At 44.1% G+C, this 15,235-nt stretch overlaps 1 protein-coding gene across 1 annotated transcript; it reads left to right on the top strand.

Moving 5' to 3' along the window:
* The first annotated feature begins 6,614 nt into the window (after positions 1-6,614).
* LOC131561556 (protein NDNF-like) lies at positions 6,615-13,118 on the top strand. The gene is made up of 4 exons (XM_058810888.1): positions 6,615-6,766; positions 8,751-8,946; positions 10,669-10,793; positions 11,767-13,118. Exons 2-4 carry the CDS (start codon positions 8,759-8,761, stop codon positions 13,116-13,118), a joined length of 1,665 nt encoding a protein of 554 aa, XP_058666871.1. The 5' UTR covers positions 6,615-6,766; positions 8,751-8,758.
* The last annotated feature ends 2,117 nt before the right edge of the window (positions 13,119-15,235 follow it).

Here is a 15,235-nt window from a genome sequence, read left to right as displayed (position 1 = left end):
CTTGACTTATCCAAGACATGAGAATAAGAATCAGCAAGACAATTCTTAAAATAAAACTTTCTAAGTAGAAAATTCACCCCAGGCAAAACTTTTGGTCTGTGGGAAGGCAAGCAAACAGAACCAGACCAGCTAGCTCCCTTTTTCCACTATGAGGATTCTCCTGGGGTTCTTCTGCTATTTGGTGACCTTTCAAGCTTCCCTTTGCACAAAAAGCTGCCTTGGCTGTTTTACAAGGCCCTCTACAAGTATGGGAGGACCTGTACTCCTGCTCCTTGGTGTGTGCATTTACCAACCCCATGCAAAGCTCAGAAAGGAGCAGGTGACAGCCAGGCAGGAAAAGGAGCCAGGTAAGCTGAGGGGCAGCTGGGGCAAGCACAGCATTCCCAGGAGCTGGAGCCATGGAGGAGCACAAGGAATAAGTGCAAAGAACAGGAAACAGACTGGCCTGAATGTGCCCACATGGGTGAGAAGGCACTTTCCATGCAGCTGAGGACATGGCTAAATAAAAAATTGTTTCACAGAAATTAACTCTTATTGCTAAGGCCTGCCATGAAATATCCATCTCTTTTTGATTGAACAGAATAAAAACCCACAAACAGGAATAAACACGGCAGAAAAAAACACTGAGACTACATTTCCCCTCCAATAGACCTAAGTATGACCATGTTCAGTGTTCCTTCTCTGCAGTCTGATTATCATGAACAGAATGATGATTTATGACAAAAGCGGCAGATTTTATTCATCAGATTCCTCCAATCAAACATGAAAATCAATACCATTCCCCTGGGGACAAGATGGAGAGACAAACATAATGACTTTATCTATGCTGTATGTAAAATATTTGTAATTGAGCAAAAAGCCTGATCCCAAATGCTTAAAAACACACAGCTAGGGCAGCAAATGTGATTGGATTCCTTATAATCTAATCATTTCCATCCATATGTGGCCCCCAATCTGTTTAGGATTGTTACAATTCCTGGATATTGCAGTGCCTTCCCCAGAGGACGCCGGGAAGAGCTGGGGCCAGCCTGGACCAGATGGGATGGCAGTGACTCCAGCCAGCACCGCAGAAAGGAGGACAGTGCTTAACCCCTCCCCTGCCAGCCACCAGAGAGGAGATGGCACAGGGAGATCCCTGCAGGCTGCCCTGCCATGCTGCAAAAGGCAGGGCTTGGTTTAAAGCTCTCAGGAGCAAACTGGTGAAGCCCATGGGGGCAAACAAAGCAAGGAGCGATAATCACATCCTCCTGGAAAACTGCTCAGTGCTGTAGGTAGAAATTAGGGTTATTTGCAAACTCCCCTGGCTACGCAATGGAGGAAGGCTCCCAGCAGCCCAAGAGGAAAGGGAAATGCTGTAAATGAAATGAGCACCTAGGAGATGAAAGGCCTCTTGGGTCAGACTGAAGGTGTTTCTAAAAATCTTATGAAGCTGCATAGGATCAGGGAGCACTGAAAGATGCATCAAAGTCAGCAGGCCCCTGCTTGTTTTAAGAACAACAGCCTGGCTGCTCAGCATTCCCTGCCCCTCTCTCACCTGACACTGAGAGGAGTGACCCAGCACTTCAGAACCTCCAGCACAGCAAACACTTGGATGCTCCTTGTCTACCAGGCTGGATTAGTTCTGGTTATACAAATTGAATCCTTTGTCATAAAAAGCAAACAACACTAACAAGAAAATACAGGATTACTCTATTAGAACAGTGCACTGATGACAGACAGCACACTCCATTCTGCCTTTGACTTTCTCAGCTGGGATAACCAGCAGTTTTCAGCTAAACTACAAATACCACCTTATTTTTCCATACCTGCCCAAACTGTTATGCTGCTTTGATGACTTCCAGGGAATTCTGTAGGTGTTTTCTAAGGAATTATTTAACAGGACTTAACCTAAAATCCTGGAAGCCTGGGGGCAATGGTAAAAGGAAAAGGAAATGAAAGTATCAGCTCAGGACTTTCAATATATTTCTCTTTCATTCATAGAGAAGTTGTCAGTGACTCCTAGCTGAGTACTTTAAGATTTTTCTGTTGCACTGAATTTACACTTGTGGAAGAACAAGTTTACCCTAAAAATGAGGAATTTTCCCATAAAGTTGAATAGACTGACCTCAGAAGCCATCTCTCACATCCTGCAAAATCAGCTTTGCACAGGAGGTACCCCCTACATCATATCTATCATTTCTTGACAGACTCATCTGAGCAATTACAACCATTCTTGAAAACACAATAAGAGAACAGTGAGGAGCAATCAGGTATCTGTATTTATTTATTTTGCTAGTCATTAAAAGACCCTTCAAGACCCTTTTTAGTTTCAACAGCAACAAAAAAGAAAATTTTCAAGTGCCAGCATCCTACCCTGGAGAGAGACTGTTGAGGAAAAACTCAGGTAATGTTAGTAGATAACAATTATCACTGTACCATTCCCTGGGGAACTTTTCAATACAGACATGCCATAATAGGAGCTACAGGTATAAAGTGTAGATCACTGGATTTTTATCCTTCAAAGCCACGCCACCCTAAACAACCTATTTCTATATTCTCACCTGGGTACAGGCTGCAGGAAAAGTTCAAGTTTGCTTAGCAATTCCCTGTCCCTCCTGCTTATTAATGCCTCTGAATAGGAACAGACTTAGGGCTTTTCTCATTTGACAGTCCTTTGCTTTGCCAGGATTTGACAAAACCTGGAAGAAATAAAAGCAGCCACCCCACTAAAATACTCTCAATAGGTTTTAAGTGCCAGACTTTTGCTTAGGATTGACTTTCACAGCTTCAAAGGAAAATGTGATTCTTTCTGGAGCCCAGCTGTGTGTCTAGAATGATATTTTTTGAGAAATAATGCTAACCAGAAGTACATGAACTCATCAAGGACATACTGGCCCCAGTAACTACAAAGCAATGATTTGGGCAACCTTTCCACTTGGGAAGGGTGTTTTTTACAGAAATTTGCATCCCCCAAACCATAGCCATAAGGGCAAGTCAGAATCTTTTGCTAAGAGGAATAGATTGCAGCTTGAGGCTGTTGAAAAGGCAGAACATGTTTGGATGCTATAATTCCCCCCATCAGACATCCACAGCTACTCCTGCTCAGGGCTATGAAGGTAGTTCATACAGGGAGATCAGTTCAAAAGGCATTTTGCAGGCAGACAGGTAGCTGGGAGCCAAAGACTAACAATTCTGTCTCAGTTGCTGATAGAATACATATGTGCATGTGTAAAAGAAAGGGAGAATACTGCTCATCTCATAACTGACAGATTAGATGTCCCTTTCCCCATGCATTTTTAATTTGCTTACTGAGTTCCATGAAACAGAGCTCCCTAGGCTGGTCTGGGGGCACAGGGAGGCTGGCTGTGCTTGGGAGCTGCCAGAATTAACAGCCAGGGGCTGATGCAGCTGGGTGATGGATGCAAGACAGGGCAGCCCTGTTCCCACTCTCCCCTGTAGCACAGGGAGGACTGCAGCTCTCCTTGCCCTTCCCACAGATGGCTCCTGATGGAGGTGACCAAACCAGCTCAAAGAAGCATTGCCAGGCAGGGAAGTTCTTCATCAAAAATACCCAAAATCCAATTTTTGCATCTCCTTGCCAGTGTGACACAATTCCCAGAGCTGTGCTGTGTGGGGTGAGCCCCTGAGCATCCCTGTGCAAGGCATGCCATGAAACAGCAACCAAATGCTGCAGGCAGGGCCTGCAGTGGGACAGGGCTGCCAAAACTGCAGGGCACTCCTCTGACCTGCAGAACCCCTCACCTGAGTACACAACTTTGGACTGCAGCTCCAGAAAATGAACACCTGAAGTGTCTTTGAGAGCTTCCAGCTAAACCCCAGTCTGGCTTTCTGTTCCCATTTGAAAGCAGCTCCCTTGTTTCAGCATTACTGATCTTTTGGCAGAGCCACTACATAACTGAGTTTAAATCAAGTCTCTCGTGCCAGAGGTGCTCCATCTCTCACATTTGTGAAAGGTGTGGATGGGCAGCAGGGTTGGAGCAGGAGTAGGATCTCTGAACAGCCCTCCTGAAGTAACCAGCTCAGCTCTGAGGGGAGCACAGCCTGCTCAATACAGACTTTTTTCTACTGAAAAGGCCATTGTACCTATTTTTTTGCCAAATCAAGGACTGATTTATCCCTATTGTAGCTTCACTGAGTTCAGTCAAGCTATACAAGTCATGAATTTAGCTCATGAATTTAACTTTCCCCATAGAGAATACTTTTCCCCCCTTTGATAGTGCTTCAGTGAACCTCTCAGAAAATTTATGAACACAGATTCTGCTCCAGCAAAGCATGTAAGCAGTCACACATGGGAAGAACGTGAGAAATTGTCCAGAGAGGAGCTGGATTATTTCCATACTTTCACCATCACCAGCCTTTTTCACCTGACATCCTTGCTCATGTTTTATTCAGTGGGACACAGAGGGCTGTTCAAATATTTGGCTTCCTTCTCTGAAATGATGGCCAAAGGAAATACTCCCATTGCCTTCCCTGGAAGCTGAGTTTTGCAGAGGCTAATGGTTTGTTTTGATGGCAGTGGGGATGATTGGAGAGGACAAGACAGAGTGTCCATCCTTTTTACAACAAACACATCCGCTCTGTCCAGATTTAGGGATTTTACCAGACATGAGTGGCATCTTCTTCTGAGATTTGCCCAGAGATATCCCTGCTTAGCACTGGTTGCTGGTCCACAATTCTCCCTGCTGGCTTCCACCCATAAGTCCCTCCAAATTCGCACAAAACAGACTGTAGACCCTGCACTGATATTGTGACCAATATTTTTTTTCTGTGAAAAGAAATTTCACATACTGTTTTCAGGGCACATTTTTGATGCACCTCATCTGACCTACATTTCCCTCTTCCAGGCCTGCCCTGGGACCTTACTGGACTTTGCACCAACATCTTTCTCTCCTGTTTCTCCTCCATTAAGGAAACACCTTGACTCTGGCTAGGTGCTTACATGTCCATTAGTTCCCAGATCTGTTACAGAGACTTGACCTGGGCTGGATTTCACACCAGAATGATGGTTTGTCTGCCAGACTCTGTTCACCATTTACTCTGCTTGTGCCAGTTTTCTAGGATATATCCAGCAGTGTCTCCTCATAGCTCCAGGGTGCCAATACCCTGATCACAGTGCCTGTATCAAACCAATATCCTGATCATACAGTGATCAAATCAATACCCTGATCACAGAGTGATCAAACCAATACCCTGATCATACAGTACCTGTATCAAACCAACACCCTGATCACACAGTGCCTATATCAAACCAATACCCCGATCATATAGTGCCTGTATCAAGGCTCCCACATGCTGTCCCTTCTTAAAATCCCAGTTGCTCAGCAAAACTTTTCAGCAAAAAAAAATTCATGACCACCTTAATTATTCCTGCCATCTTCTGCACTGTAAATATTTCTCTTACATCAGCTGATGAGTAAATTTACATTTTCAGAAGGATCTGCTATGCAAAATCTGTTGAAATCTCTTTCTACTTCTCCCCTATCTCCTCTCTTCTTAGCAAACTTTTAGTCTTGGGAAGGCTTCAAAATCTGAGTCCAGGGAGACAATAATAAGGGGTTACTGCAAGCCACTCTTCAAACGCAAGAGACTTCATTTAAAAATAGAGCCTCCCTACCATATTCTGCCTTTGTCCCCTGCAAAGTGCCTGCCTGGAAGCTCCTGCAGCTTCCTGGGGCTTGCCTTTCTGAGCAGGCATCCCCACAGCACCAATCCCAGGGCATCTCTGCTGACAGCCCAGGCCAAGCAGTGCGAGCAGCCTGTGAATGCTGGCCGTGCACTGCTCTCACTCAGCAGGAGTGGCCTGAAAAGAACCATGGCTTTGCTACAACTGCTTTGTAGCCCCAACAAGCAAGTGCTTGGCTTGCTGTGAGCCTCTTCCTATGCACCCTTTTGCTGCCTCATTCCTCAGCCACAGAAATGCTCCAGACACTTTCAGAGTTTCTTTCTTACACAGCCTCCCTAAGCCAAGAAAACTGCACAGCTCTATTCAAGAGATTTCTGACAGCCTTCAAAGGGTTGCTAATTCCAGTCTGCTTTAAAAACACAGAGCATTCTCTCCCTTGCAGCTTTTTTTTTGTTGCCTTCCCTGCTTTAGGTCAGCACTTGTTGGGCCCATAAAGCACCCCAGCAGAAACTCAGCACACCTGGAATCACCTGGAGCTCCTGCAAGGCTGAGGGCAGGGACATCACACACTCCTTGGGAGGGCCATCAGGCTGCTAACACAAAAGCTGTGCTCTGGAGGTGACTGGTGCACCCCTGGCTGGCTTGGATTAAGGGCTGACAAGGGTTAACAGTGTTTGCTCCTCTCGGCATCACCCCCCTGCTCACAGAGCTGCTCCCCGGGCAGGCAGGGCTGGATTAGGCTGCAGGAGCAGCCTGGCTGACACTCGGTGCAGGAGCAGCTCCTGGGCTCTGCAGGCAACACAGCCCAGGAACTGGGGGGACAGCAACCAGCACCTGGGAGACTGCACAGCTGGGCAAGTTTAAAACAACCTCTGAAAACACCCCACTGAAGGAAGCACCAAAATCCCATTGTGGCTTTGGCTTGTTTTTTTTTTTTTTTTTTCTTTTCGTGAAGGACCGCAAGCATTTCAGTTGCTATGTCTGTTCAGGAGCCATATGGAAAAATCAGTTCTGTCTTGTTAAACTGGTTGCACAGTTTTGATTTTCATCTGCCTACAGAGATCTGAAAAGTCTGTGTTCTTTTCTGCTTTTTTGGCAAAGAAACCGAGTGGTCTGAGGATCATCTAGCCAGGAACAAAATAGGTAAGTACAGTATTTTTTGTGTAACATATTTCCAATAGTCTGAGAATATATTGTTTGTGTAATTGAGTGAAAATAGCCTTTGGGATGATGCTCTCTTTGGGATAAGCTGATTATAGGTTTGTTGATCACTTGGTTTGTTTGTTTTCCTGGACAAGAAAAGCTGAGCTGCTGTGGTTTGCACGATCCTGTCATTTAAGCAGCAGAAAAACTTGTTTTAAATCCCCTCCAAAGCACAGAGCCACTCAGATTCCACTGTCAAAGGTAAAGCAAAATATTTGGGGTTCTATTTAACATCTGTAAGCTATAATTAGACTAGAGGAATAACCAAGTGGCAAAGTGACTCAGAGTCATAAGGAAAAGCTCTATTATAAGAGCATTAAAATGGAATTGATATGGAAATCTTATCTATTCTTCCAACTTGTTCAGATGGTGTTTAAGCCTGCATTCAACCAAGTGCTAAAACAGTACAAGCAGGCAGAGAATAAACCAACTTTTCTGGATTTTGAGAGGGACATTCAGATGACTTGGTAAACATAATTTCCATAATCATCTCACTGATACTGAAGATGTGCTTGACTATGGGAATTACAGATTTTGTACATAAAAACCTATAGATTTAGTCAATGCTGTATTTAAATGTATGTTTGAAATGGATTTAAAAAGGAAGGAGTCCTTTTATAAAGTCACTTTAACTGCAATGGACAGAGGGCATGCTGAACTGGAGATTTGACTGCCTAAAATCTTCCACACTTTTACAGGCACTGTGGGGAAAGAGCTGATCTCAGAAAGAAATAAAAATTACAAAGAATTAGACTTTGTCCTGTGTGCTTTCTCCCCTCACCAGCCAATAATCAGATGTAACCAGTATCTTTACTCCTTGCTGTTTGTAAGATGCAATAGGCTGCTTTTTCCTCAAAAAAGGGATCTTGCACACAGAGCTCCCTCTGCTTTCCAAATCCCTGAGCTACAACTGGCACCTGTATTGAGGGTCTCTGCTCCTTTCACACTTTCTGAAACTGACCATGGCAGACAAAGGAGCTGTAAGTTATAGTCAATAACTGCACTGCCAAAGTTTCCTGTGCTAACTGGAGCCTCCTCCTCTGTGCAGCTTTGGGCAATGCACACAACAGTTTAAATAACATCTGTATTTGCTGGGGACTGGTTTAGTACTTTTTTTTTCATAGATTCCAAGCTGATAATAAAGCCTGTTGGAAAATAAGTGATTTTCTAAAAATTTCTTGCCCTACAAGACAGTTGTTATAGCTCCAGTGAGCAGCAAATGCTGAGAGAGGCTGGAAGTGATGCAAGTATGAGAATGATAGGCAACACAAAAATCTAAGAACAAGATTATTGCCCTATAGTGATAAAGCTTTCTTCCAAATGAGATCCACAGAGCTTAAGATCTAAGCACCAGTTCAGGGATTCTTATCCAAGATTCTCCACCTTTGACCAAACAGCATCTTACACAGCTTTGGGTAAGTTACAGTGATCCTCTTATCTACACATGCCTACTGCCCCAGTGGACAAAAAAAAATGCAGTGATCTCTGACAGAACAGCAGAAGCAGGGTTTGGGACACAGGGACCTCCTGAGAGTTTTAAAGGGACAGTTCCATTACAAATAGCTCAGCCTTGAAATTTAGTAACTGAACATCACAAACCAGAAAAAAATCTTCTAAATGTGATTTTCTACTCATTCTGACAGCAGTAAAATAATTTTTTTTAATAATTGTCATGGTGCACTTGTGCTGCATTGACTACATTTTTCCCCCCTCTAATCAAAGACTCCATAGCAATTTCCACAATTAAATCTTTGCTGAGAGATCCTCTGAGGAATATTTCTGTGAATTTTAAAGAATTCAGCAAAATGGAGACTAGCACTATTTGAATGCCTGGCTTGCTGGGATTATAACAAATACCAGGAAAAGCACAGAAAGAGAGGGTCACATTACTTTCTCTGTTCACTTTTGTTATCTCACTTTGCAGTACTGAAGATGTCCTGGCTCTGGCTTTATCTTCCTCTCCATCTTCTCATGGCAACTTGTTTGTGCCATTCTATAAAAGCACCCACCACCAGCTCCCAACAGAGCTTCAAGAGCAACCTCTTTGATTTCTACCACTCCTTGATACTTGCAGATGGTAAGGAAACTACAATTCACCTGCTGAAGGATATCCCCAAAAGGTAAGAGCAAATCAGCCCCTCCTATTCTCAGAGACATCCCCGTGTCACTGGGAATTGTACACTACCAGGATAAGCCAAGAACCCCTGTGTACCTGCAGGGCTCCAGCAGTGCACACTGAAGTGCCAGAAAAATGCCCCACTCCTCAAGGGTCATTACACTGCCCACAATCTGGAATGAACCTCTGAGATGAAATTTAGATTGCTGTACACATTTCAGCAGCTTTCTGAGCTGTCAGAGCAGCAGCAGAACTGATACAGGATGGGTGGGCTCCAGCAGCAAACAGCTGCGTGACAAACAGCCCAATTTCAGCTCTGCAAACTGCAGCCATCCTACATTCATGGTGAGATACAAACATTTTACCTAGAATATCTACTACCCAAAATCAATAGCATACCTGCACAGACATCTTATCAGGAAATCTGCCACTGTCCTACACACTAAAAGTGTTCTTGCTGAATGGCAGTACAACCAGCTAAGATCAAAAGTGCTTTGCATGTGAAAATTCCACATTCTTCACCTTCCCAAAATATCTGAAAAGTATTCTGCCATACCCAGATATGGAGGTGATCTAGATATTACAACTGGCACTGCATCTGGGTAGCAAAAATCAATCTGCTTGTTTGGGAAGAGATGCACTTTGGACAGAGCCCAGCAAACACAGATTTTTGACACACACCCGAGTGGCCATGGAGCAGAGGTTGAGCCAGATTGCTGAGCCTTCATGTGCACTGCACAGAAAAACTGGAACATGGCACATGTTACATAACGTGACCATGCTCACAAGAGCAGGACTAGGAGCTCTCCTAGTTCAAGAGCAGGGGTGTTGAAACAATGAAAAGGGAGTTTTTCGATGCTCTTGTGGCATAACACTAAGATGGCAATTAGGAAGTGGTTTAGCATGATCAGGAAGGTTTTTCTGAACCTCAGTCATCCAAAGGGGAAGACAAGCAATGACAAGTTTTGGCTGAGAGTAAAAGACTCAAAAACGTGGAACTGATTCCAGGGAAGCTCCACTCTGGCCCAGGAGCCATGCCCTAAAAGAAAGCCACATCTCCAGGCTGACAGGGACTGTCCATAGGGGCTGTGCTTGTCTCACTGGTGAACAACAAAAAAACCCTTGGATTGCCAATTGCCTTCATTAAAGTGCAGAGGGAGGCACCCAAATCCAAACATGTTATAGCCAAGCCCAAACATTGTACAGCCTCTATAAAAAAAAAAAAAAAAAAAAAAAAAAACAAAAAAAAAAAAAAACACAGAGCAAGGCAGGAGGTTGGGCTTTTTCAAGGCAGGAATCAAAACCTGACCAAAGAGACTGATGACACTCTGTGGTGCTCATGCATAGCAGCGTCTGACACAAAGGCAATCAAGACACACACAACTGGCAACAGGCAAATCACATCCATCATCCAAAATAACCAGCTAAGGATGAGATACAATGTTCACCCAAAGCACGGGAAAAAAAACTGAGAGGGAAAAATATTGCCTTAAGTGGATAAAATTTCAGCAAATACATGTGGATTAAAAACAAACACCCCTCAGCCTGTTTTCTTGCCACAGCTGAAGACTGCAGACACTCATCATCCCTTTGTGTGGATGCACCTCAGAGAACAGTCATTTCTACCCAGAGCAAAGTGACCCATGTCAGAATGGCTGATTACAAGGAGTTTTGGGCAAACCTGAACTCCCTGATGCATTGCCTCTATTTCTGTTCACATTCACAGGTTCTACTTTGTTTTGGAAGAGGGCAGGGCCCTTGCCCCCTTCTCCATAACAGTGACTCCCTGTGATGTTCCCATTGAGTGGAGCATACTGGTGTACAAGCCTCCACCAGGAAAAGCAGCACCAGGTAAGGCCTTCAGGCTGCCCAAGCAGAGGCAGAGAAAGCACAAGTTACTCATGGATAAGTGTGTTACAGGAAATTTCCCACAAACCTATACACTTTTTGGTTCCCTTCTTTAAATTGTCATGGACTGACCCAGTCTCCATGGGTAAAACACGGAAATCCATCAGATCCTGCCCTCAACACAAATAAATTAAGGATTAGATATTAAAATGTCTACATCTAAGGTGAATATTTGGGAACAACTGCAGGTCTTCCAGGCTGCGCAAACAGAGCAACTTCATAAGCTCTTGGTACTGGGCCCAATTTCCCTCTGCTGCCTCAGTTATTTTTCTGTGGCTTAGGTCACTTGAGACAACTATTTGCTCTCCACATGAAGCAGACAAGATTTAGCCATTTATTCTAGCCACATCTGCCATGGCAGTGGCTTCTACATTGCCTTAAAGGCAATTCTTTTCTCTTGCATGATTTTTCACATTAATTTTTCAAAGTAAAAATCTAAAGGCTGCCAATAAAAAGTTCTGACCCATCAAGCAGGTACACCTGACATAGGAGTTCAAATTACACTCCTTTGAATTGTTAAGTTTTCCCTCTTCATGAGACAATGGGCTAAAACTAACCCAAAGAAAAAAGCCTAGCATAGAAATAATGAGTCTCCTAAAGTACCCTCAGAGATAGCAAACAGAAGAAAATTGTAGGGGCATCAGGCATGATACAAGCCAAGCTTTTGCAAGTTGTGGTTTCATAATTACAGTATTTTTGAAAACATAATTCTACAGCTGCACTGCTAAAATAAAAGCTTCTCAAATTTTAATTTAATAAATTGCCAGTAGCAACATATTTTAACTAAAACATATTTTTAGTTATAATTGCTGCTTTCAAGAAGAAAATATAATGTTCCCTAACAGTGAAACTTGCATGATGTGCTTTATTTCACATCTTTTAAAGCAGAAGTTACAAGTCTGCCTTTGCCCTGCAGGTGACCATGATACACAAGAGGTCTCCAAATCTCGCAAGGCTTCAAGCCTGGTGTCCACTATCTTCAACTACAAGGGAAATTCTGTAGAGACTTACATGGGAATGTCTTCCCATTCTGCCCTGTACCTGCTGGAGTTCCTGTCCACAGAGAGGGACACACACATCACTGTGTACCTAACCAGTGACACCACGTCTGGGCACCTGTACCCAGAGCTCCCAGGGGATCCACGCATCGATGTCATCGGCATCGGGCACACAACAGTGACCCTGGCCTGGAAACACAGCCCTTCTGTCCTGCAGCACAGCGAGGGCATCCAGTACTGCCTCCTGGTCAATGAAAAGCACAACTACAAGAGCTTGTGTGCTGCTGAGACAGCCATCCGATCCTCTGGAATGAAGCTGCCACCCACAGTAGCTCTATCCCTCTCTCCATATCTTCTGGAGCCACAGCAGGTGATGATACTGTCCAACAGTGAACTAAGCATCATCAACAAAGTGAGCAGTGGGGAAGTCAGGCAGGTGTGCATGGGCACCAAGAACACCTACACAGTGCCCAACCTCAGCCCCAACACTCAGTATTACTTCGATGTTTTTATTGTCAACCTCCTCACAAACGCCAGCGCCGCGTACACTGGGACATTTGCCAGGACCCTGGAAGAACCTGAGCCCAAGGTGACAGAGCTGAAAGATGGCAAAGTGATTCATGTGGTCCTGGATGGGAAAAAGCAGAAATTCTACAGTCTGCAGTACCAGGCAAGGCACAAGAAAATCCACTTCACCTTTCAGTTGTGTCGAGGCCAAATACGGGTTCACATAACAAGGAACGGCAAAACAGTGGCATCAGAAAACCTCTCTGGGCTGAGGTATTTCTCCCTGAAGGGAAAGCTGCTGGACATCTATTCGGTGCAGCTGAGGTCCACAGAGGAGTCTAACTCTTCTGTGAAGGTACTGGCATCCCCCCATTTCCACAAGCCCTTATTCCCACTACTTCCAGACAGCTTAAAGATCAAATCCTTCAGTAAACTGAGGACATGCAGGTCTGTGACCATTGCCTGGCTGGGAACACAAGAGGAGAGCAAGTACTGTGTGTACAGGAAAAGGATTGAGGAGGATGAGATCTGGAGGGAGCTGCAGAGTGCAGACAGGTGCTCTGGGCCTGAATCTCGGCACAAATCAGAGAAAGTGCTGTGCAAGTACTTCTATGACCTGAACCTCCAGAGAGCAGTCACCACAGAGACCATCAAAGGGCTGGAGGCAGGGACACTCTACTTGTTTGATGTTTATCTCTTTGGGCCATCTGGCATCCCTGTCAGATATCACAGCAAAGTTGTGAAGACCAGGAAAAAGTGTTGAAGGTTTTGAATGAAAGTTTTCAAGTGAGTGAAAGCAGGTACTATCAAAATCTACTCCAATCCAAATCAGAGCCCCTGCAGTTTGAACTATGCTGACAAACAAGAAATTTAAAGCTAAAAGATTCTACAGCAAAACACATCTTAGGTGATTATACATCTTCTCTCCTGGGTAAGGTGGGGTGCATTTTTTCTTTCCTTGTCTCATTCAAACATTAAAAACAGAGTTGTGAAACACTCACACACATAGAAATAAAATAACCCAAGAGTACTCATGAGAAATAGACTGGTTACCTAAAATGTTTTTGAAATCCAGCACAGAAGTGATGGGGAAATGCCTCACATGAAGCACACATTTCCCAAGTCCCTGAGAGTTTTCCACTTTCTGTAACTCATGCAGCTAATGAGGAACTGAGAGACCTCACAAATCAGACTGCTCTTCAACAGATTCCTCTCTGCTTGAACAAGAAAGGAGACAAAAATAAATTGAAAAAGCAGAGGAACTGATGTATAGCTCCACACATTGAGTAAAGCAGGCTGAACTACATCTCCCCCTATTACCTGCATGCTTGCTTGGTTTCATTCCTGCAGAGAAACTGTGCTTGGGTAGAAACATACAAAATTCAGGCCAGGAACTGGCTCTGGATCTGGCTTTTCTCAGGAGTGGACAAATACACTGCTGTGCTACTGCCCATGGAGGAAAACAGCAATTGAGGAATCTTGCCATTGAAAGATTTATCTATAGCCTCTGATATCAAGCCCATTTCTGTGATTCTGTGATTCCTGACTGTAATATATCCATTCTTTGCATCCTTAAGCCAGCCTATCTCAATGAATGCATTGCTTTGAGAAAAATTTGATGTGGTTTTCCTACTAAATATCATGGAAGGAAAATATTTGTAGTAAAAATTCTGACAAACACATTTTGGTTGTCTTGTTTCCTTGATTACCTTCCATATATGACATGAGACAGTGTAAAAAAAAAAAAAAAAAGAGACAATTAAGTCTTCATGAACTCCCTTAGGTTCATTTTCAGTTATCAGTAGAAAGTATTTTGTGTGTAGGCTGTTGGCAGGCCTGTAATTTACATATAAACAGATACAATAGCTTCACTAACCAAGAGGGTGCCAGAGAAATCTTGCCTGTAGTAATACTTTTTCCTCTACAATTACACTAAGCACATACATAAATGATTAAATCCATTATTGTGTATTTGAGTCATTCTCTTGCAATTCAGGGTCACCAAAGTCCCAGTTTACTCTGAGCCATTATTCCATTTGAGTGTGTTTGGAGGCCCTTGGTAAGGACAGAATCAGTCCCATGTGCAGGACCAGGGTTGTATCTCCTGCTCCAAAGACTCTGCCCCTGTGCACCCTGTCCCTGCTCAGCCCCAGATAAGGGGCTCAGGGCTCCCCAGGGATCAGCTGCAGTGTCTGGGCTTGGCTGGGCTTTGCATTCCTGCAGGCATTGCTCTGGACTGAGCAGGGCCACAGCAGGAGCCACGTGCTCTGCAGCCTCCTGCCCACACTCCACAGCCTTTTGGCTAATTACAGGGGCTGGCAGCTGCTCTGCCTTCATTCCAAGGCAGGCCCTCGCTTCATTTGCCTCCTGCCAAAAATAGTCTGAGCTCAGAGAGCAACAGAGGTCATCTCTACTTGGAAATCTCAGTGTTTTCTGCCTTCCTTCTCAATTTCAGGCACTTATATTGTGGATGAATTTCACTCAGATGCCCTACAACTGACTGTAATAACAACCATAACTATAATAGAGGAACAGGAAGACCTGTCTAACTGCAGATTCAATACATTCTTAATCCCCTGCCCTCAGTCTGGCAGAGCATTAACCCTTGCTTTTACCCTCTATGCAGAAATGCCACAAAAAAAGTCTTTTGGAAGAAGATACATTGGCACCTCGACCAGCACGAGTGTTTCTACTAAAGTAGAAAATGGAACTGGCCTTGGGCTTCTCAGCAATATCCTGGTTTAAGGCTGTAATCAAGAGATGTGAGGAAGGGATAGAAGGAGAGCCTGAAATAGGGCAGAGGCAGCATAGAAGCAAAGGCTCAGAGTTGCACCAAGTTAAGTGCTACAGTTAAGAACCTGCAAGGAAGCAGTTCAGGTT

This window comes from Ammospiza caudacuta, chromosome 9, assembly GCF_027887145.1.
Source record: "Ammospiza caudacuta isolate bAmmCau1 chromosome 9, bAmmCau1.pri, whole genome shotgun sequence".
Classification (NCBI taxonomy): domain Eukaryota; kingdom Metazoa; phylum Chordata; class Aves; order Passeriformes; family Passerellidae; genus Ammospiza; species Ammospiza caudacuta.
The sequence above is the reverse complement of the archived record's forward strand: the minus strand, read 5'-3'. Positions and strand labels throughout refer to the sequence as shown.